The following is a 22,196-nucleotide window of genomic DNA, read 5'->3' on the forward strand; positions in this document are numbered from 1 at the left end:
ATATATGGCTAATTCCCTGGCCCTGAATATGTATTTGGGAGGATTAATTAAGCCTAAGTAAATAGACAACTCAAGGGCAACTCCAAGAAGATATTCCATAACTTGGCTATGAATATATTATGCATGCTCAGACTGGGCTACATTACCAGGCAAGACTGCTTATAAAAAGATGTTCAAGGATCCATAGAAAAAAATTGATATAGACAAATTGTATTACCTCTCAGGAACTCCCACAGAGGGTTTAACAGTCTTTAGTAGTCCACCTAGTCTTGTTTGCATAAATACCTTGGCCTTGTTTGTACGATAAACAAGTGGTCCTAAGCTTCCCTGCCTGGCAGAAACAGCTTGGAAAACAGGTCTGGACTCAGGACAAACGGGAAGCAGTTTCTCTCTAGATCGGGTGGCTTTTGATGGAAATGATGAACCTGGGGAGCTCCATAAGCTCTTAAAATGTGGGCAAGACTCTGCCAACTCAACTCTCCTGCCCCTCAAGCAGGGGTTCTCATCTGTAGAGGAGAGACTCCCAGGAACCATAATCGTCTCTACACTTCCTGTTGAGACATTATTTCTTATTGTTCCTTGGGAAAATTCTTTCTACTAAAAAGAAATACGCCTGTGTTGATTTTTATGGAATTTCAATTTCTCATCTTGGCTAAGGCCCAAGCCTCAGATCTTAGTCACTTTCTTATCCCTAAGGGAAAAAAAATACCTGAAACCTGCGACTTAAGAGAAGAAAGGTTTATTTTTTAATTTTTATTTTTATGAGTACATGTTTGCCATATATAATGATTACATTCATCACAGAAATTTGGTACACATACATAACATGTCAATTTTTTTTTCATCCCCTTCCCTTCCTCTCCCTTAGTCTCTTGATTCCGTCCCCTCTTGCAAAAGATCTATCTCCGTGTTTCCATTATCTATCTTTTGTACTTTGGCTCGTGTTTCGGTGCATCATTGGCTGGGTCCAAGACAGGACCGAGAGGCATAGTGGAGGAGAAGCTGCTCACATCACGGCAGCCAGGAAGGGAGGCTCCAGGACCTTCCAGGTCAGGCCCACAACCAGGCCTCCTCTTCTAATAGCAAGTCAGCTCCAGTGCCCCTCTAATACAACCGCCTTCCAAAGGTCCCACCCATGATCTTACAAAGCATTAGGTGGACATCTGGATAGACATCGTCCCACATCCTTTTACTACCCACTTATATAAAGCACAATAGACCCTAGCCCAACTCCTGAAAATATCATATTTCCCCTTGCAAAGTAGGAGGTGATATATTAACTAAAACTAGCTGAATCCTCTAATTCTTCTCGAGCAGAAAATGCATCATAATCTTAGAGAATACCAGTTGCTGAAGTGCTTGTCTTCACTTCCGTTCTTCCCTATCAATAGGCTATTCCTCCCATTTATCTGTGGCTTCAGATAAATTACATATTTTGCACTGAGAGCTGGGCCTAAGTATATTTGTGTCATGATCTTTATTAGAAATTAAATGTTTATTGGTGTTTTACTCTAACACTCCCAAGTTTTCTATTAAATCTTTTTTGGTCTTTTCATTTTAAATTATAATTATGTTACATTTGGGCTCCAGGAATACAGCCAATGTGAAGACCAAGGTTGAGGTTGCTTAGGGATGTGACCAAAGTACTGTGGAGAGTGGCTCTCTATAGATGACAAAAATCATATACTCATTCATTCAACATTTATTGAATAGGTAGTATGTGCTGGGGAAAGCACTACGCAGCTAAGGATAAAGATATATAAGACATTTCTTTACCCTCAAGCTTGTGGGGTTATAGTTTATTGTAGAAGTCACTGGATGGTTGTAAAGTGGGAACTCTAAGTTGGAAAATATCCAATCACCAAGGTTACTTACGTGGAGGATCAAATTGCTGCTGTGGGGTTTGGATACAAATCCTTTTATTTTAATTTAACAAACTCACCTAAAATTTTAGGAAAAGTATAGGTCAATTATTGAGCTATAGAATGAATACATCAGCTAAGCATTTCTATTTTTTGGAAAAATTGCTTTCCAAGTGATGGAGTTGTTGACCTGGAATGCTAGTTATTATTCCTATATTTAAAGTAGATAACATTACACAAAACTACCTTGACATTTGTAAAACTAAAATGTAACTGCTGTTATAGTTACCCATGGACTTACTGTAGAGTAATGACAGTGATAATTTAAGGTGATTAGATATAATCCCAGACATCTGATTGCCAGTCATTTTTCATCCACCGTCAGAATAATGTTATGGAATTCTCTTGACCCTTAGAAGCTTTAGATACGTTTGTTTACTAAATGGGGGTATATTCAATGTGTATCACAGGAAAGTGTAAAGGATCAAGTGAGATTAACAAAATGGAAAATGGAGATTTTTTTTCTCTTACCCCAACACTGCAAGGCTGTTTCCTGAATCTCAGTGGGGGGGGGGAGAGAGAGAGAGAGAGAGAGAGACATGGCAGTGACAGGAAGGAAGGAGGATGCTTCACTTTGGTAAGCTGCTGTGAAGAAAGAGGAAGGGGAAATAGCTTATGTGGTTTTATTGGCCCACAATCCCTGTAAGTCTGAGCTCAAAGGATCGCTAGCCTTTGTAACAATAGAAGCAGGTTTTTTAAACAATTTTTTTCCAAAATCCCTATAGCATATTTTCCCAGCTCTGTCTAGAATATCAAACATTTACTAAGTGTCTACCTCATAAAAGACATTGGGCTTCAAAGATGAAAAGGACATAGCTCCTGCTCTCAAAGAAGGTTGCAAAAGGGAGGCAACTGACCCCTTACTAGATGCTTCACAAGATAGACTGTGGGGGGAGGAGATCGTATTAGCTCATTGTATGACAATCAAGATTAATCCAAAACGTTAGAAGAATGTTTAAACAAAGGCTGGATAATTATTCTAATCAGCTGAAAAGATACAAGGGGCATCATTTCCTACAGAGCAAAACAAGAGATCACCCAGAATAATCAAGATCCTTGCCTGCTTTGGAGACACATTAGATTTCATCCCTATACTTGTACAGATGTGAGATTTTTCATGTTCTGATTTCAAAGCATTTTAGAGCGAAGATAAGGTTTCAATAAGATATAGAAAAAAATAAAATTATAGCGAGAACTCTGGGACAAAAAAGCAGAAATGGGTGGGCAAATGTGGGGGAAGAGAAATGTAATGGAAGAGAAATAGGAGAGCACTACATAGACTCAGGAAATTAGTTGTGTATTCAATTTGCAGCAATTATGTTACTAATTACTGTAGTGTACAAATAAACTAAATAAAATATTTGTAAAAAGCTAACATTTAGATACATGTAAAATTTTGACCAATGCACTATCAAATTTGAATCTTCTTTTATAGTGTCTGTTTTGGCCCGAGATTAAGTCTGACAATATTGCGTATTAAATGGATGAAGACTTATCTTTGTCTTTCTTTTACATTTATCCCTTTATTCCCTAGTATCCTTGAGCATCAAACAAAAAACTGGCTCCCTGAGTGAGAACTCTGTGGTCCAAACTTCTCGATGCCCAATTCATACCAAACAGGCAATTATATGGTTTAATTATATGAATTTCTCTCCACTGAGGAAGAAAACCAATGAATCTACTGCACAAAACCCCTCACCCACCCCACTAAAGAAGAAAAAGAGAGCTTAGTCAGTGGACAGAGATGAATGTAGAGAGCTAGGGACCCAAAGGAAGAGCGACATTCAAAAAGAAGATGATGAACTATTAAGGCAAACACTGAGGAGAAGTCTTAGACAACTGAAGAGTTGGATTTAGTGATTAGAATTGATAAACTAGGGAGAACAAGATGAGAAAAGACAAAGTTCAGGACATTAAAGAAAAAAGAAACAAAGATCAGGTTACAATAATCATGATGCTGGCTAATGCTTCTTGAGTTTACTTGTGTGTCTAGTATTTCATTAAATACTTGACATACATAGTCTTCTTACCTATTTATTAAGCAGGTATATTATTATCACCCTTTTATAGATGAACAAGTTGCAATACATATTGGACAGTAATATACATGTTTATTTACCACGTTACACTACAGGAACCGATAAAGGTCAGGTTCCAACTCAGATCCTCTCAACTCTGGACCTCTGGGTGCTTGTGCTTCGCACTCTTTTGATAGGTTTATTTGAATAAGAGGAAAGAAATAGTTGTATCTTTATTTCATGTGCAGAATGAATTTAGTGAGACCTTTCTATTTGTTTTTTCCCTAGTAAGACAGGGAAGACCGTAGTGGAGACAGAGGTTGAAAATGATGAGTTCTAATTGACGAGGACTCCCGATTGGTAGGATAAAATTTTCCAGGGAACCGAAAAGGTTCTGATTACAAGCACAGCTGGGTAAGTTAACCTGAAATATAAGAGAAGGAAGAAAGTGATCACTGAGCTAGATGATTTAAAGGTAAGTTTTGTTTGATATAGCTTTAAAACAGATTTCACAGAGGAAGTCAGTTGTTAGCAAATATTCAGTTACTCCTCTCGTGAGTTTTGGGCCTTGTCTGACAGCGTTGCTTGTCATTCCTAATTATGACCTCAAAACAGATTAAATAATGAAAAAAAATTTATTATCTTGTAGTATGTAAAATATTTACACTATTTATTTTATATGAGGAAATTTGTCATCTCAGAATAGTTTGGTCATGTAAATCGCAACTCCTGATTTCAGGGTCAGAAAGTCAATTTCAACCAACTTAGGCAAAAGAAGACTGTCTTCTCCCCAGGAAGAATAAGGGATAGGAAGTCTTGGGAAAACTGATACTAGCCAGAAAAAAAAAAAATTAATACCAATCCGTTTTATGTAGGTGAAGCCACTTCTTTGGCAGATTTGGAAAGTTGACGCGTAGAGGAATTTGAAAACTGACACATCTGTGAGTCAGAACTGACAATAAGCATGGATACTTTTACCAACTTCAGTGCTAAGTTGTTCCAGCTATTGAATTAAAATTGAATTTGGTTTTAGTTATAATTACTGTTGTTTCATTCTTTGTAAGCAAATAAGATATGATTGGGAGTTCATATTTCTGAGTACAGCCTCAGGAGAACCCGGGATATTTCTGGGTGTATCTTCAAGATCCAGCTTCCTTCTTGTGCACATAACATAGGAAGGAAATGCTCACAACAAACTGATCTTGAGCCAGCAAGACTCCGCTTGCTTCAGGCTGGTCTTCATCTGGATTATTCATGGTGATCTCAGCGAGAACTCCACCTACAATGTGTGAGTACAGGGAAGGGAATTTCAGTTCCACCTGGTTGGCTGACACAAGTCTTAGCACTATCGTTTCATCTTTCATGGTTGACTCACACTGAGGACCTGCTTCCTCTCTAACTCTGAGGAAGAATAAAGATATTTAGATATTTTGAAATATAGATATCATATGTTCCTCTTAATCGCTTATCATTGATTTTTTTTAAAGGTATTGGCATAGTTCATACAACTTACATTTTTCTCTGTATTAATGAAATCTGAAAAAGTAATTACTGAATGCATAGAAGGAAAGCAGGATATAAATATTGTCCTTATAGAGAAGAACCTTGAAAATATTCATACATGGAGGAAGGAAATCTGGATTTAAAAAATAATATTCATATCTAATTTATTACATGCAGATCTTATCCTGAGATATAGAAAAGATTTGTTGAGAAAGATTCATAAAAGAGAATTTATTATTAATCTCTACACAAATAGGTACAGCACACCAAAAATGTTCCTCACCTAGCAGAAACATTTTGAATAGTCCTAGTGGATGAGCGGATGCATGCGTGGATAGATGGATTGATTTATTTATGTATGTATTTATGGATGTATTTGTTTATTTATTTACAATACTGGAAATTGAACCTAGGGCCTTTGCAATGAGCTATATCCCCAGCCCATTTTTAAAAATTTTTATTTTGAGGCAGGGTCTTGCCAGTTGTAAGTTGCCCAGGCTGAACCTCGGTTTAGGATCCTCCTGATTGGGATTACAGGTGTGGGCCTCCACACCTGGATCCTATTGGATATTTTTCAAGTGTTTTGTGTTCTCTTCCACCCCATTGATTCAATTCACTTTCAACTCGTATTCACTACTTTGTGCTGGGCCCTCTGCCAGATGCTATTCCCTCATTTAACTCTCACTTCTACTCCAGTGTAGCTCACCATTCCCATTTTACAGCCTTAGAGATCTCAAGGGCCTTACCTAAGGTTTCATGTGAGGCAAGTAGGGAGCTGAAGTTCTGGTGTTCTAGTGCAGGTCTGCTTTTACACCACGGTCCATGATTCTTCCAGTGACTCTACTATCTCCATTTCATCAGAGTCAATGAGCAGCATCAACATTTAGATAGTGAATGGCAATAGAGTTGGGGGTAAGGAAAATATTCTTTGTCAATTTTAATTTTGTGAACAAAAAATTAAATACTTTACACAGGAGTAACAGAGAATAAAACGACCCACAATTTGTGAGGCATGGTGTAAAACCATCTGTTCTCTCCCATGTTGGTCTGTTTGCACATGTGTGTTTGATTTATGTAGTATAAGCAAGCTTGCTGCATTGCAGAAAGTATAAACAGTGAAACGTAGCAAGTTCAAATAGCAGAGTGTATAGGTTTGGTCTGCTTCCTGCCCTGGAATTTAATTTACTCATCAAAATCTCTATGTGGCATGTGTTTGAAGGCAGCTGTGTTTTGAAGGAAGCATTGTCACACCAGTGATATCAGAGGCTCACATAGCCATGTGGAAGCTAAAGATAAGTGTTCCTTCCACACAGTCTATTTGAATCGATACACTGTTTGCAAACCTCACATGAAATACCCTTTTGGACAAATACAGAGGTTCTTTTAGGGAAACACTGTCTGGGAAACCTGCTGGTATTTTTAACCTAAGGTTAAAATAGAAGTATCAAGTGAAGTATTAAAGAGCAAAAATCAATTATCCCCAAACGTATTGCCCTAATAACAAAACTAATTTCACTTTTGTGTATATCCTCTTGGGGGACATCGCTGTCTATAGAGTGTATCACTTACATCTCTTCTGATAAAATGAAGTTTGTAGGAGTTGGAGTGCCTGATCTTCCACTCATTTTGACTGTGGCCTACAGCAACATGATGGCATGGTGTTTGTCCTTTTATTATTTCTCTGATGACGTTTGGATGTTGAGACATACTGAGAACAAAGCTGAGGAGGAACGTTTCTGTCTAGCCTTAGCTTTCCCCAGTCATTTCTGGTGCAAAAGGAAGAACCCAGCATCTGCTTCCTGATTGCGCATTTTCAGTTTTTTAAGCAACTTCAACAGGAAGGAATGGGATTAAGCCTTATTTTCTATGATGAGTTATTTTTATCAGTGCATTGCTCCTGTCACAGTTCAACTTCTAGCTTTTACATTTGAAATAAATCCCTCTTTTATTTTAAAAAAAGAACAAAAGATCACTCCAAAAGTTGGACATCCACTGCTTCCTATAAAAGCAGTGAAAATGGATACACACATCCTACTACTATAGGTCAACACCTCAAAGATTATTTTTCTTAGAGAATACAAGAAGACAGAAATGTCTCAGGCTCATGAGGGCTCCATGATAAACATAAAGCTAGAGGACTTGCCATGTTTCTTATTCACCCCTTCTCCTTCCCTGGCTCCCACTATGACTCCAGTTTTTGTTTCTCTTCATCCTCTGTTCGTATTCTCCTTCCTTCTCTCTCTCCCTATATCCTTTTATCTGGGTAGGTTTCTAATGTTGTGAAAACACTAAGATTGAAGCAATGATGTCTAAGCGTCCCGATGATCTCATAGGAAAGACAGTTCCTTTGGGTTTTCTGGTTCTCTGATGACTAATTTCTTCTCCAAGGTAAATTGTTCACCTGACAAGCAAATCAGCTCTTCTCTAGCATGGTAATCATCTGTCAGGCTTCTGGAGGTGAGTGGTTCATTAAATATTTTGTTCAAGAGCAAAATGAGATTGGCTACTTGCTAGAGCACAGGGGTACTGTTGGAGGATAAGAAGAGCAGTACTAGTGTGAATGAGAACATGGGGAGAGCTTAACAGGGCTTTCAAGGCCTTCTGTAAACCTGCCCCAAACTATGTTTTCAGACTTGTCCTCTACAATCCTTTCATATATGTGCAACCTTTTCTCAAGGCAAATTGATTTTCTTTCTTTTCCCACAGCAAATGGGACTTTGCCTCCATGTCTTGCTTTGTATGTCTTTCCCGCTCCCTTAACCCAACACACACACACACACACACACACACACACACACACGCACACACACAATTCTTCTGCCAGGGAAAGTATAATTATCTATGAAAGTCAAGTCCTTGGCCCATCCCTTCTTTTACCTTCCTTGAGCAGCTCATTTTGCTCCATCCCTTCCACTGTATTCTGAACATTTGTAGCATTTACCCTGTGTCTGGCAAGAGTTAATCTCCCTAATCAGAATATGCTGGTTTGATGCTTTTGGTAGGCTTGAAAAAAAAAATATCACGTGCATATGTTTCTTGGTAAAGAAGCTAAAGTAGACAGCGAGTATGGTTAGTGGATCTGGGAAAAAGACGATAAACAGAATAATTAGAGAAGAGTGATAAAAAATAAAATTTAACTTTTCAGTATTGATCATCTGTTTTTAAAAAGCCCATTTTCATTGGTTCTCTCACATGCTGATTAACCTTCAATCTATTTGACTTTCACCCTTCAGTTTTTAATTTTGTTGGTGCTAGAAGTTCACCAAGATTTCTCAAACTCCAATTCAGTATTTTAAACGCCTTTTTTTCTTCAATTTAGACACACATATCTATGCACACACGTGTGTGCATGTGCACACACACACAGTTTACACCTCAAAATGCCAAAATATCCACTGATAGTCACCTTTCCAATGCTGTCACAAATTACTTGAGGTAATAAATTTAAAGAGAGGAAGGTTTATTTTGACTCGTGGTTTCAGAGGATTCAGTCCATGGTTGATAGGCTCTGTTGTCTTTGGGCCTGTAGCAAGAAAGAACATCACTGTGGGTAGTGCACAGTAGAGTCTACTGCTCTCCTCATGGCAGCTCAGAAGCAAAGACAAAGGAAACAGAGGACCTAAAGTCCCAATTAAGGGCATGCCCCTAATGATTTAAGACCTCATTCTAAGCCTTGGCTTTTAAAGTTTCCATCACCTTCCAATGGTACTAAGTTGAGGACATGAAACTAGGGAGATACTAAAGATTTAAACCATAGACTACTAGCATTTAACTACATAAATGCTGTTAATTTTAGCTCCATTTGTATCCACTTAAACAAAGAACTGAATAGCTTGTATCCTCTCATTTCCTTCTCCAGTCTTTTCCTAAAAGTTCCAACTTACTGATATCAGAACATTTTCTTATCCTTATCTCAATGATCGAGTCCCCATCTTATCCTATGGTCTACAATATACTAAAATCTTCGAATATCAAACAAAACCTTAAGTACAATCCAGACTGTCTGGTACATGTCTGTAGTCTTAGCACTGCGGGAGACTGAGGCAGGAGGAGTGCAAGTTTAGGCCCTGCCTAGGCAATAGCAAGTTAGTGAGACCTTGTCTCCAAACAAAAAATAAATGCTATGTGTAGGTCAGTGTAAAGGCCCTGGGTTCAATCTTCAGTCTGGCAAAAGGAGAGTACAGTAATGTATTTTTAAAGCTTTATTTTCTTGTCATGTACATGAATGTACTTACAGTAAAGTAGTAATATATACTGTAAATAAAATGTAAGAATATCTCATTTAACTGGAAAATTGAATACCCAATTTTCTTCAATAGTATAGGCATGTTTGTGATCATAGAAAAATTGTAGGCCATGCAAAATATTTTCCAGATAAAAATGCTAAAGATATTAATGTATACTCATAGAAATACATATATCAAGCTTATGAGTAACAACTTATAATTTCAAGATAAGAGAACTTTGAAGTAAACATTGAAATAAATAAACTTTGAAATAAATATTATAAGTTAAACCTTCCTTTCCCTCCCTTTCTTTCTTCTTTCTCCATTTTCCTTTCTTTTAACAAATATTTTGTGTGTGCTACATATGTATTGATAATACTGAGCCTGATGACCTGCAGCCTTTTGGGGCTCAAGCTATTTTAGATGGCAAAAACATAGTTTCTTGGTTCAGTGATACCAAGTATTAATTGCAAGTTCCTTGCTCACTAGAGAAAGAAATGTTCCATCATTATTGAAGTGGTGTAGCTTGTAGTTTGGCATCAGATGTTTATTTTATTAATGTTCTGAGAGACTGAAAAGCTCTATTGAGAGAGCCCATGCTCACTGAAGTTTACATTCTAGGCTATTTCTATTTATTTATTTATTTATTTATCTAATTTTTTAATTTTTTAATTTTTTGGTTTTTTGAGACAGGGTCTCACTCTATAGTTGAGACTGACCTGGAACTTACTATGTAGCCCACAGTGATCCTCCTGTCTCAGCCTCCCGAGTGCTGGTATTACAGGCATGCACCCCCACACCTGGCTTGGGCTATTTATATTTAAACAGATAAAAAACTCTTACTGGGGTATATAGAAAAGACAAGAGAGAAGGAGCTTGAAAAAACAGCCAAGTACATAAGAGAGAAGAGACTGATAGAGCTTTTCTAACATCTTCCATATGTCTTTACCAAGTGAGAAATCTTGAGAGAAGTAGTTGCCTCTTGGAAAACATGATGATCTCCGCGCAATAACGTATGGAAAAGACTGTGCTGACATCATTATCATTAGCTTTTTGCTTTGTCAATAATTCACTATTTGATTTATTTTAACTCAATAAATACAGATATTACACATATTATGCACCTGTTTTAGGTTTGTGGGAAGCATAGCTGAAATAAAAGATGAAATTTTGGTCTCAAAGAGTTTATTTGATGTGGGAAGGGAGTCATAGCAGAATAATCAGATATTAACATCGTTGTAGTGAATATAATGATAACATTTGATATGCCATTCATGACATCTATATAGAATAGATCTAGAAAATAGATCTTGTCATTAATACAGCAGATATTTTAATTCCCAGGATGATATATATGATTTATTTTATGTTATCACTCTAAAATGGATATGAGAACCATTAATTAAAATGGTGATAGAATTTAAACATTAAATTAAATTAGAATTTTTAAAAAACTGTTTACCAAGTTTCTCTACAGCCACATAATGGAAATGTTTTATTTTCTCTTATAAAAGTAATGGCTCAAAGACCTAGAAGAGAATATATCAGGACAGTTTCCAAGCTTATGTAGCAATAAAAACCACTAATAAGTTTAGTGTTCCAAGCGCTTCTTCAGGAGATGTTGATTTTATGACAGGGTTAGCAAACCATATTTTTATGGGGGTTTCTGTTATTAGTAAAATCTAGGAAAGCACCAATCAGAAGAAATTGTAGTTTACCAAGAAGGAGTGAAAATACAAAAATCTACTCATGCAAGTAAAATAAAGAAAAAACACGGATGCACAAATTGAATCTGCACTGGTAACATTGCAAATAAGTACAATAAAAACAAATTAATTCAAAATATTTTGCATATTATGAACATATTTTTAGCAAATATAAGCCTATGACTGAAAAGTAGAGTTAATAACAATTATGCACATGTATGCACCATATGAAAATTTTCAGCTTATAAGTGGACCCTGAAAAAAAGAGAAAATTAAAAACACTCAATGCTTAAAATTAATCAAAATTGTTTTAAAGGTAATCTAGAATTCAAAATTTAAATTCTACTTGGAGTTATCAAACTTTTCTTCTTTCCTGTCTTTATTCTTAATAACAGACAGATACTTCTTAGAAGCCAGACTTTAATGTCTCACATCACAGATATAACAAGAGCCAGGTTGCTTACTTAAAAGATTTTTTTTGTTTTGTTTTAAATGAAGGAATGCATGTAAAATTTCTACCTTCCTATATAAAATGTGCTCATTTCTGGGAATTGTGCTGCACACCTGTACTCTCATCACTCAGGAGGTGGAGATAGGAAGATTACCCTGAGTTGGAGGGCCAGTCTGGGCTAGATAGTGAGATCCTATTTATAAAAAAAATGGTGTCCCATAAATGTCAATGTGCCATTTCATAAATCATTGTCATCATTACCAGCCTCGTTCTCTTGGTCTTGATTGAAATCCTTCCTTTGTGCCAAGGATAATGCTAAGTGTTGTGGAAGATATGGAGATGAAACATTTCCCATTCTTCTGGTGAAGGACACAATCATGAGGGTGTTAGAAGGTAATAAATACCTCATGTTGCAGAAGTCCATCAAGTCCGGGGATTGCAAAGCAGGGCTTTGCCAGAGGGGCTTCATAGAGACAGTGGCTTTTGAGCTGGTGTGTGGGAGTTTTGTATTAAAGCCTGTTTTATTCTCAATAGCTACAGCCCCCTCAGGAGCATCGCTATTACTCTTCATTAATTATTTGGCCATATGAGATGATTGGTGTTTAATGCTTTCCTATGGATTTCCCAGTGAGGTCCATTAAATTGTGCAAGACATTTAAGTGGAACTAAGTGAAAGTTGCATAGCGGGAGGAAACTGCAAAGGGGCTCAACACCAGTGGTCCCTGAATACGATTTAAACACAGATATTTAAAAGTTTGCAGATTGACAAACTTTAATATGGCATTATCTCTGTCAGCAATAGGAAGGGGAGAAATTACTTGATCTATAGAATGATCTTCACTACTCAGGCCTCAAGCCAGGATAATGACTAAACAACAGAGACGAAGTTTAGTTTTTCTCAATAATCCAGCTGCATGCTTAACATTATAGGACCGCTAGATGGTTCTAAAATAGATACAAATAATTGAGGGAAGGAAAAAATTCAAGTCAAGGTGGAAAATTACATCTTAAACATTAAATAGACGGAAGCAGGTATTACAGGGAGCGTTGTAATGAATCTTTTGTATTCTAAAATAGAAAATAATCCTTGGGAAACTGTTCTTTATTTGCTTCACATCTCTACATTTTCAAAAATATTCAGATTTTGAAGTTTAGTGACTGAACAGAAGACTTGCAAAATCAGGAGTACACTCATAGCATATAATTTCCTTTGCTTCATGTATTCAGTATAAACATACAGCATGAAATGGGATAAACACATTAAAAATATGAACTTACTTTGCCACAAACTACAAATAATGTGATAATTAATATTTTAATTTTTAAAATTCAGAGTTATGTGAACATATAAGAATCAAATAGTTCTAACAAGGTTATGGAAAACAATATTCCCTACCACCCTTTTTCTAGTTCTCTCTTTAAAAAAAGAGGACTTCTTTCACCTCTTCACCTCTGTGTCTTAAATACTCCTTGTTTTTATTTTAAACATTGTTCCTTTCCATAACGGAAGCTGAGTATTTGGCTCTTTTTCCTTTCCCCTGACAAATTACCCCCACCAGAGACCTATAGTCCTTCCTACTCTCCTATCTGCTTATCTTGTGATTTTGACTAATGTTCAGGGTTTTTATCAATAAGATGATATAAATGCTATTTGTACATGAATATTTCTGGCATAGCTATTTTACAAATTGTTTTTGTAGTTCCTTTGCCTTTTAAATAGTTGCTACTAGGGTCTGAACACGTCCCCCTCGTTCCTCAAATTTATGTATTGAAATCATACTTGTGAAGATGACAGTGTTTGGAGTTGGGCCATTGGGAGGTGATTAGGTCATGGGGCAGAACCGTCTTACTAGGGCCTTATAAAGAGGCCTAAAAGAGACCATGTAAGACACAGCAAAAAGATGAACCAGGAAGGGGAAATTCACCAGACATTGAATCTGCCTGGGCCTTGATTTGAGTTTTCCAGACTCTAGGACTGGGAGAAATAAATTTCTTCTGCTTATAAACTATGTCATTTATGGTATTTTGTTGCAAAAGCCCAAACTACTACAGTGCTTTTCACTAACTCCACAGTTGTCTTAATTGCTCCTAAAAATATTCAGTTGCAGTATCATTTCTGTTATGGTTTAATCTAAAATGTCCCCAGAAGTCTCCTGCATTCAGCGGTGGAGCTTTTGGAAGGGATTGGATCGTAGAGGCACTCTATGCATCAGTGGATTAATCCATTGCTATATTTGTGGCTAATGGTGCTGCTTAGAGGTGGAGCCTAGTTGGAGGTGGGGCACCACCTGTCTTCTCCCTTCTCTCTCTTCTTCTTGTCTGTCACGGGATGATCTTCCACTGCCCTTCCCCAGTGCCATTTCTGCCTTGGGGCAAATTTGCTGAACTGTGAGTCAAATGAAACATTTTCTCCTTGTAAGTGCCAGGTATCGGTTCCAGCATTGGGAAAACTGACCAGTGCAAATGTTATCTTCCTGAAGAAGTCTCTCCCAGTGCCTACTGACTGCTCCCATCTGCAGTGGCTGCCTGCAATGACTGGTACTCAACTGCCAGGCTGGATTCTGACTTCACCATCACCCTGTGGGTTCTCTTCACCTCTTTTCTTCGTGTTGGACTTCATTTTTTTTTTCCTGCCTCATGTGTCTTCCTCTTTTTATTTTCCTTCCTTGTTTCATAAGAACAAAATTTCCTTTCATGAGAACTGGCACACAGTAGCTAAGTTTTCTGAAGTCTTTTGTGAGAGTGTTTTTATTCCTCCTGACACTTGGTTGGTAGTTTGGTCAAGAATTAAGTTCTTGGTTGGAAATAATCCTTCAGTGTTTGGAAGACACTACTCCACTTTCAACTTTCTCTGTAAATACTGACAAGTCAGAAACTATTCTGATTTCTGACCTTTGGGTATGGTCAATTTTTTTCCTCTTAACTGTAAAACTTCTGTGCTTCCAGTGTTCACAAATTGCTTCTAGTGTCCAGATTTCATAATGAAGTATATTATTTTCAGCCAGTTTTTATTCATTGTAGTGGGCATTCAGACTAGGTCATATTCAATTTGAGAATACATATCCTTCAACTCTAGAAAGTCTTAAAACATATTTATCTTCTCATTCTTTTCTCTTTTCTTTTTAGTATAGATATACTGGACCTCTTTTGTATTTTTGTCTACTGTCTATTTCTTCTACTTTATATTCTAAAAGTTTTATTGTATTGAGTTGCTTATTTCTGCTTTTATAGCTTTATAAAAAGAGCTTTTAAAAATTCTTCATCATTGTAATTGTTTTTTTATAGGTTCTTTTTTTTTATAGTCTCCTTCAAATTTATGGTGGCATCTGGCAATGTTAGATTTTTGAGGATTTTTTTAGTTTTCTTTTTACTGTGTAATATATTTCTTTCACCCCAAATTGGTTTTGTTGTTGTTTTTGTCTTATTTCCTTTTTGATTTTGTCTCTATTGTTCATGTTAGAACATTTTCCTATGATAATCACTACTTACCTGCTCCTTTTTAAGAATAGGCACCAAAATGATGATTAGATATTCTGAGTACAAGGGTGAGACTTGATTACAATCTTTCCCATATGGTAAATGGTTAGTAACATGTTTTCTTTTCTCTTGGCCTTCCAAGAGATTGGATTCAGATTTCCCAAAGAAGATTCTTCTGATCTCTACGTAGACAAGAGACTGGATGCCAACACAGGAAGATGGCAGGGGTGTAAGCATCAAATATGTGCTCATTTCCTCCTTCCAATTGCTATTAAAATTATCAAACACAGAAAACTAGAAACAACCGTCCAGTGGCTACCTGTATACCCTTCATCTAGATTAACTAGATTAACTAGATTAATTTGCCATATTTGTCCTTTTCCTTTTTTTCTGAATCTTTGAAACTAAGATGATACCAAATATTTCAGCATATATTTCATCAAATTAAGGACATTTCCCATATAACCATATGTGCTATTGTCATATCTAAGAAAAAGAATGATAATTTTATCATTTTATATTGTCTTATTCAAATCTCTCCAATTGTCATAAAAATATTGTTATATTTTGGATGGTGCTCCTGCCTTAAACTACATACTTACTGTTTTTCAGTTCAAGCCTTACCTTTACTCCTCCTTGACAATGATACATAGATGTTTGCTAGGGTGAAGAAAGGCAATCACTTATTCATGTAGACTGGGGAAGATATCTATTTCTGCAATCCTCTCCTACCACTACTCATACCATATGCACCTTTAACCTCACTGCCAGCTATATTTGGTGCTGCTAGCTGCTGAATGAGCGCTTTGCGGGGGATTCTGTGTCACACATCAGGTCAATATTTGCCCTTTCCCATTGCTAAATTAGAGTCAGGTTTCTCATGACTGCTGTACCGATGACTACGCTCTTAGTGCAAGCAGAACACATTTGAGAGTAAAAGTTAACACTATTATTATGACAGGATTATTAATAGGGATAAGCCAGCCTTGCCAGACAACATATGGTCATTTTAGGAAGTCATTTCCTACCTGATTTCAGCTTGACAGCTTTGTTCTTATGACCCCCCTCACCTGATCTTTCATCCTTGAACTATTCTGTGCTAAGAAACAACAACAAAAAATCCTTCCCCATTGTTTTATGAGTTATGTATGTGGAATGGCACGTGTTCAATGACTATATCATCTTTATCTCAATCTAATTATCTTTCACTCTGATCACTTTGTACTTGGACATTGTGTTATTTTAATATTGAGTGCCTTGCTTCACAGAAGATGGCATCTCTAAGACTTTCCATGACCTCAAGTGAAGTATTTTAGGTAAATGTTCAATAAATATCTGTTTATTTGGATAAAGCTATCTATTTTAAACACAGAATATCCAATGTCAGCCAGACAAAAATCAGAAGGTATATGATACAGATTGTAAAAATTCTTTTGAATTAGAGTCTAGAATTAACTAGTCTATCTGCCTGAGATATCTTTTCTTCATTTCATTGAAAAGCCTATTCTTTCAAGGCACACCTCAAATATATCTTCACTTTTAAATCTTCCCTGATAATATTCTCAAACATTTTTTTTCTCTAAAATTTTATGATATTCACTAATTGTGTCATTTTTCATTAATTCCACATCATAAGTATCTCATTTCTCCTAATGTGTGGCTTTCAAATTATTTTGAGTGCAATCTACGTTTAGACACATATTTTCCATTGCAATCCAGTTGCAAGGACATATATAATGGAACACACACACAATCACTGAAATAAGTGTGCCAGAAAAGTACATCTCTTTACTGTAACTTATAAATTTATTATATTTTATTTTTTAAAAATTGCTTCTGCACTACCTTAGATCAAGAGATGGGTGGGAGGAGGAAAAGGAAGGGAGTGAAAAAAGGAATTAAGATGTACTACGTACATGTACCAACTCCCCACAAGGAATGTAAACATTATGTACTATAAACATGTACTAATAAATAAATTTAAAAGCTCATCTCTTGTCCCTCTAATAAATTGTGATCCACAGTTTGAAAAATATTGCTCTCATGCAGAACTTCTTGATCTGGGATCTATGTATATAATTAACTGGTCTGTAACTTCAATGAAAAATAATTAGTTATTTTTACTATGTCATACTGATATTTAGAATTTCATTTTATTATGAATATAGGAAACAAACTGCGCTAGTACTGGTAGTACCATTTGTATGACTGTGTCACCAATGGAAACCTCGCATTAAGCATATTGTAGATATCCTGAAATATATTTTATACTCATCACTGCTTTGGAATAACTGAAGTTACACATTTGCTGCCAGATCATGTTATGTATTTTTTAAAAAGCACAATGACTGTATTACAAATGTACTTTGTAATGTGGTCTGCTGTTTTTAGACAGGGTCTCACTATATGGTTCAGGCTGGCCTTGAATTACTATATAGCCCAGGCTGGGGTTGAACTAACAGTGATCCTTCACACCTCAGCCTCCTGAGTGTTAGCTTTACAGGTGAAGGTCACCGCACCTGGCAACTTTACTATTTTGATAACTGTATTTTGATATACTTGGCTTCCTTTGTAATCTACATATTTTATTTTATAGCTTTATAAACATTCTGAGAAGGAGTTCTTGGGCTGCACTACACTAACAAAATGGTGCAGTCCAGGAAAAGGTTAAGACTCCTGACTAGGACACTGCAATATTCTCAGATGCACATAGTTGCCTCAGTACCTTTCATACAGAAAAGGTTCAATAAATATTTGTTGGACACTTTACTTCTCCAGGTAATTGGAGAAATTACACCAGGGTAATTGGAACTCCCCAAAATCTAGTCAGACACAGATCAAACAATGTTATGCTGAAAAGCTAATCTGGCAGTGTTAGAGGAAGAAGCTGCTGGCTACAGGCTCCTGACTCGTCAAGTGAGTAAAGCTGTCCCAGCCCAAGGGCTTGTTATTTTTAGGAATTTAAATTATAGAGCAGATTAAAAGTCAGTATGATCAGACAAATCAAATAAATAAATAAAACACGTATCTTGGATACCTCAATGACAAAAAAGTGTTATATAGATAAAATGTGTCACCTTTCTCATAAGGAATTCATATCTGGGAAGATGGAATATAAACAAATGGATATTAAGTAAAAGCAGCATCATGAGAACCTAAGTATTTGAAGACATGGCAAATAGTGTGTGCTGGTGAGAAGGTTGATTCGTGAAAGGAAAACATGATGGATAAGGCCTTCATCATTTACTGGGTTGGATTATGGAAGGCTTTAAGTGCAGGACCAGGGAAGTAGGATTTTATTTGACAAATACTTAAAGATCTACAGAAGATTTTTTGCATCAAAGCAAGGACATAGTAAAAGGAGTACTTTAAGAAACAGCATTATACAGGGGATAGTGAGGGACAAAATAGCTAGAACTTCCAATATGTTATTTTCAATTGCTATTTTTCTTGATTTGGAATCCTGTACTTGTGAATTCTTGCTAGGTACAAACTCATTACTTACTGTGATTTAAAAACCAAACTAATCTTCATCCCTACAAACATGGTACTATGGTTTGAATATGCACCCCCCCAAGTTCATGTGTTCGAAACTTAATCCACAATGCCACAGGGCTGAAGTGTGGGACCTTTAAAAGGTGACTGCCATGGGGGCTCTTCCTGAATGAATAGATTCACATCATTATTAGAAAAGTGGTGGCCTCTGCTTCTCTCTCTCTCTATCCCCCTCTCTCTCCTTTTTCTCTCTCCTTTTTGTCTCTCCCACCCTCTCTCTTTCCTTCTCTCTCTTTCTTCTCTCTTAGGTCTTCCACCTTGTGATAACAGAACAAGAAAAGACCTCCTCCCATGTAGCCCCTTGATCTTGGACTTCCCAAAACTATAAAAATAAAACCTATTTAACTTATGAAACTGCCCAGTCTTAGATATTTTGTAATAGCACTACAAAATGATTTAAGACATTTGAGATTCCTGACTTGCCTATTCATATAATAAATACGTATCTCCCGGAAACTGGACTGTTTTGATTTCTCCCTCTTCATCGTCTGAATGTAATCATTCAGTCCCTCTGGTGGCTTCCACTGTGAGCTTACTAAACTCAGATATAGTCAAAATACTCATATGCCAACCCTATGAAGGAAGATGAAATTTGGTATCACAAAATAAAATTAGTGGAGCTCTTACATTTTGTTATTTGCAGTGCAAAGGGAACCATACAAAGCCAGCACAGGACTTTGTGATTCTTCCATCCATTAAGGACTGAGGAGGCTGTCTTATCTTCCTCTCAAAGTGGCCAAATTCTCAGGGCTTTGTTAAGGTAGAGTGGTAAAGTAATTTAGACTCTTTTCAGAAAGGGTGAGACTAAATAAAAGAGTTAGGGAGGAAGAGATTTATCTGGCTTCAGTTCATAATCGGATGGCAAACAAGCATTACAGAGGAAACACAACATGGCATGCACAAGTCAGCAAAGGTAACGAGAGACCTTAACAGCATCTCCCTGCTTCTTTGACTACTCAGGGTGGGCAGCACTAGGATTGCAGTGCATCATGAATGAATTCCAGCTTCACACACTCTGGATCAAGCCTTTGACCACATGACGCTTTGGGGGGACATCCAGACCCAAACCATAACAGTAAGTAAATGGCAACTCTACCACAGGGATGTTAATAAAACTCCAAAATGAAAAGAGAAAGAAAAATGAAAGAAAAAAAAAAACCCTGTCAACTAGTTGTATATTCCAAGAGATTACTGCAGACACTTGGTGGAAAAGAAGGGCATGAGCTATTCAAAATGGATCAAAGATTTGAAACTACTAGAAGAAAATGTAGGGGAACCACTTCAGGACATTGGTCTAGGCAGAGATCCTTTGGCTACAAAATGGCCTTTAACGCTTCACGGGTTGGAAAGTAACTGGATTATGGGGGCATTATACCTGAAATGCTGTTAGGAGGTGGGGTCTGGTCAGAAGATTTGGGTAACTACAGCGTGACCCGGAAGGGTGTAGCTCCCTTCCTGCCTATTTATTCTCACAATGCTTTCTGGCTGCCAGGACGTGGGAAGCTTTTCTTTCACCAAGTCCCTCTGTCAGTTATGCCTCGGAGCCAGTCAACTATGGACTAAAAAAGAAGCCAAAATAAACTTCTCTTTCTTTAAGGTGCAGGTGTCTGATATTGTGTCCCAATGATGAGAAAGTGTCTAAGGCAGTTTTGATCCTAAAAACAGGAAACAAAAGCAAAAATGCACCAGTGGGAGCACATCAAACTAAAAGGCTTCTGTACAATAAAAGAAACAATCAAGAGTGAAGAGACAACCTACAGATGAGAGAAAATATTTTCAAACAATAAATCTGGCAAAGGATTAATTTCTGGAATGTATAAAGAATTCAAGCAACTCTTTAAACAAGTAATTCAATTAAAAGATGGGCAAAAGATCTGGATAGACATTTCTCAAAGGAAGATATACAAATATTTCACAATATTAAAAAATGCTCAATGTTACTAGTCACTAAGGAAATGCAGGTCAAAGCCACAACGACATATAATTCACTCCAGTTAGAGTAAAAAAGAAAAAAATAACAAATGCTGGCGAGGATGCAGAGAGAGGGGAACTTATACACTTTGTGGAAATGTAAATTAGTGCAGTTACTATGGAAATTAGTTATTAGTTGGGCATTTTACTCGTTTTCTATTGCCACACGAACAATAAGTAGCTCCTCCTTTAAACATTTTTCCTATTAAACATTATGCTATATCGCAGGTCTCTGCCTCTTTCTTTCCAACTGCTCCCTATTCCCAGCCAGTTTATCCTCTTTCCCTTAATTTCTGTGGAAATATCATGGGGCAAGTAGTTATTAGTCGCTGGATAGGGAAAGCAAAGAGAAACATCCTTGTGTTACACTTTTATGTTCTCATTTAAAATAAATTTCTCTGAAACTTAGCGTCGGTGTCTGTAACGAATATTACGAGAGACCAAAGAAGGACCAAATGTCTTCTCTTGTGAACAGAGCGCCTCTTCTTTCACAGTAGCTACCTTGCAAAGATCAGAGGCTCTTCAGAAGAGATGCGATCAAATAGGTCGCAGTCTGAGGCAGAAAGACCCTCTGCGAGCTTCTGAGGATTTTTTTAGGGGACTTGGCCGCATTGAAGTGGCCGCGCTGCACGTTATTAAGTACTGAGCGGCCCTCTCGTTTTTTTTTGCCCAGAGCACAGCAGTAGGTAGATGCACTACATCCCCGCTTTCGGTGAACACTAGAACTTGGAGCGTCGGTGGGTTCTTCGCTCCCCCAGAAGGGTTACCTTCTAGCTCCACTGCAGGGAAGCCAAAGCTAGAAATCAACAGAACGAAGACCAACCAAGGGGATTTTATCTGGGGAATTCTGCGGGCTGCGAAATTCTCCCAGAGCTGGAGGAAAGGCGAACGATCTCCGCCCCAACCAATCATAGGAGAGGATATCCTGACACGCCCCCCCCCCACTAATCAGCATCCCGCTCTACGGGTCCGACCATTGACTCCGAGAAACAGTCTTTTAAATTTCATTAGGACTGCTCTCTTTTCCATACCCGCGGTCATTCGAAGTCAAATTTCACGAACCGCATTCAGAGAGAAAAAGTGAGTTAACAATTCCAGAGCTGGTCAGTCTGGCAGTGAGAAGCGAAAATACAGAATTCGATATCGAACTATAGATTCCTGCAGCAACAGAGCCAGGGAACGCCGGTTTCCGGAAAGCAAACTACAACTCCCAAGAGCCCTTACGCGGACCCGGAGCGCGCAGAGCGAGGGGGTGGGCCATTGGAGGGCGGAAGGCCTTCCAGAACCCGCGCCAGCAAGTGGGCGGGACCTGGGTGGGCAGAGCCGACCGCGCAGGCTCTAGAGCTTTGTGCCCTCCCGGCTCCGGC

At 37.5% G+C, this 22,196-nt stretch overlaps 1 protein-coding gene and 1 long non-coding RNA gene across 5 annotated transcripts in view; one reads left to right on the forward strand and one right to left on the reverse strand.

The window, feature by feature from the left end:
- Positions 1-19,922, forward strand: part of CUNH1orf105 (chromosome unknown C1orf105 homolog) — a 92,594-nt gene extending 72,672 nt beyond the window's left edge. Inside the window, exons 7-8 of one of the 3 annotated variants that reach the window (XR_004516630.1) lie at positions 4,233-4,354; positions 4,816-4,875. Coding sequence is in view for 2 of the 3 variants with exons in the window: in XM_033762094.1 (XP_033617985.1) it covers positions 19,819-19,898 (80 nt within the window). In the remaining variant the exon portion in view is untranslated. Of the gene's footprint in view, positions 1-4,232; positions 4,453-4,815; positions 4,876-19,818 lie in introns of those variants that run through there. The other 2 variants (XM_033762094.1, XM_033762095.1) reach the window with 2 other exon arrangements.
- On the reverse strand, positions 5,064-21,902 carry LOC104870178. Of its 2 annotated transcripts, none has more exons than XR_782461.2 (5): positions 21,861-21,902; positions 8,850-8,966; positions 8,321-8,522; positions 6,190-6,286; positions 5,064-5,219 (listed from the first exon to the last, which is right to left on the reverse strand). It is a non-coding gene; the product is annotated as an uncharacterized LOC104870178 (long non-coding RNA). The 2 variants fall into 2 exon arrangements; XR_004516631.1 differs by lacking the exon at positions 21,861-21,902 and adding an exon at positions 15,928-15,963.
- Between the last annotated feature and the right edge of the window lie 294 nt (positions 21,903-22,196).

Source organism: Fukomys damarensis, unplaced genomic scaffold (assembly GCF_012274545.1).
Source record: "Fukomys damarensis isolate Sample0158 unplaced genomic scaffold, DMR_v1.0_HiC HiC_scaffold_11, whole genome shotgun sequence".
NCBI lineage: Eukaryota > Metazoa > Chordata > Mammalia > Rodentia > Bathyergidae > Fukomys > Fukomys damarensis.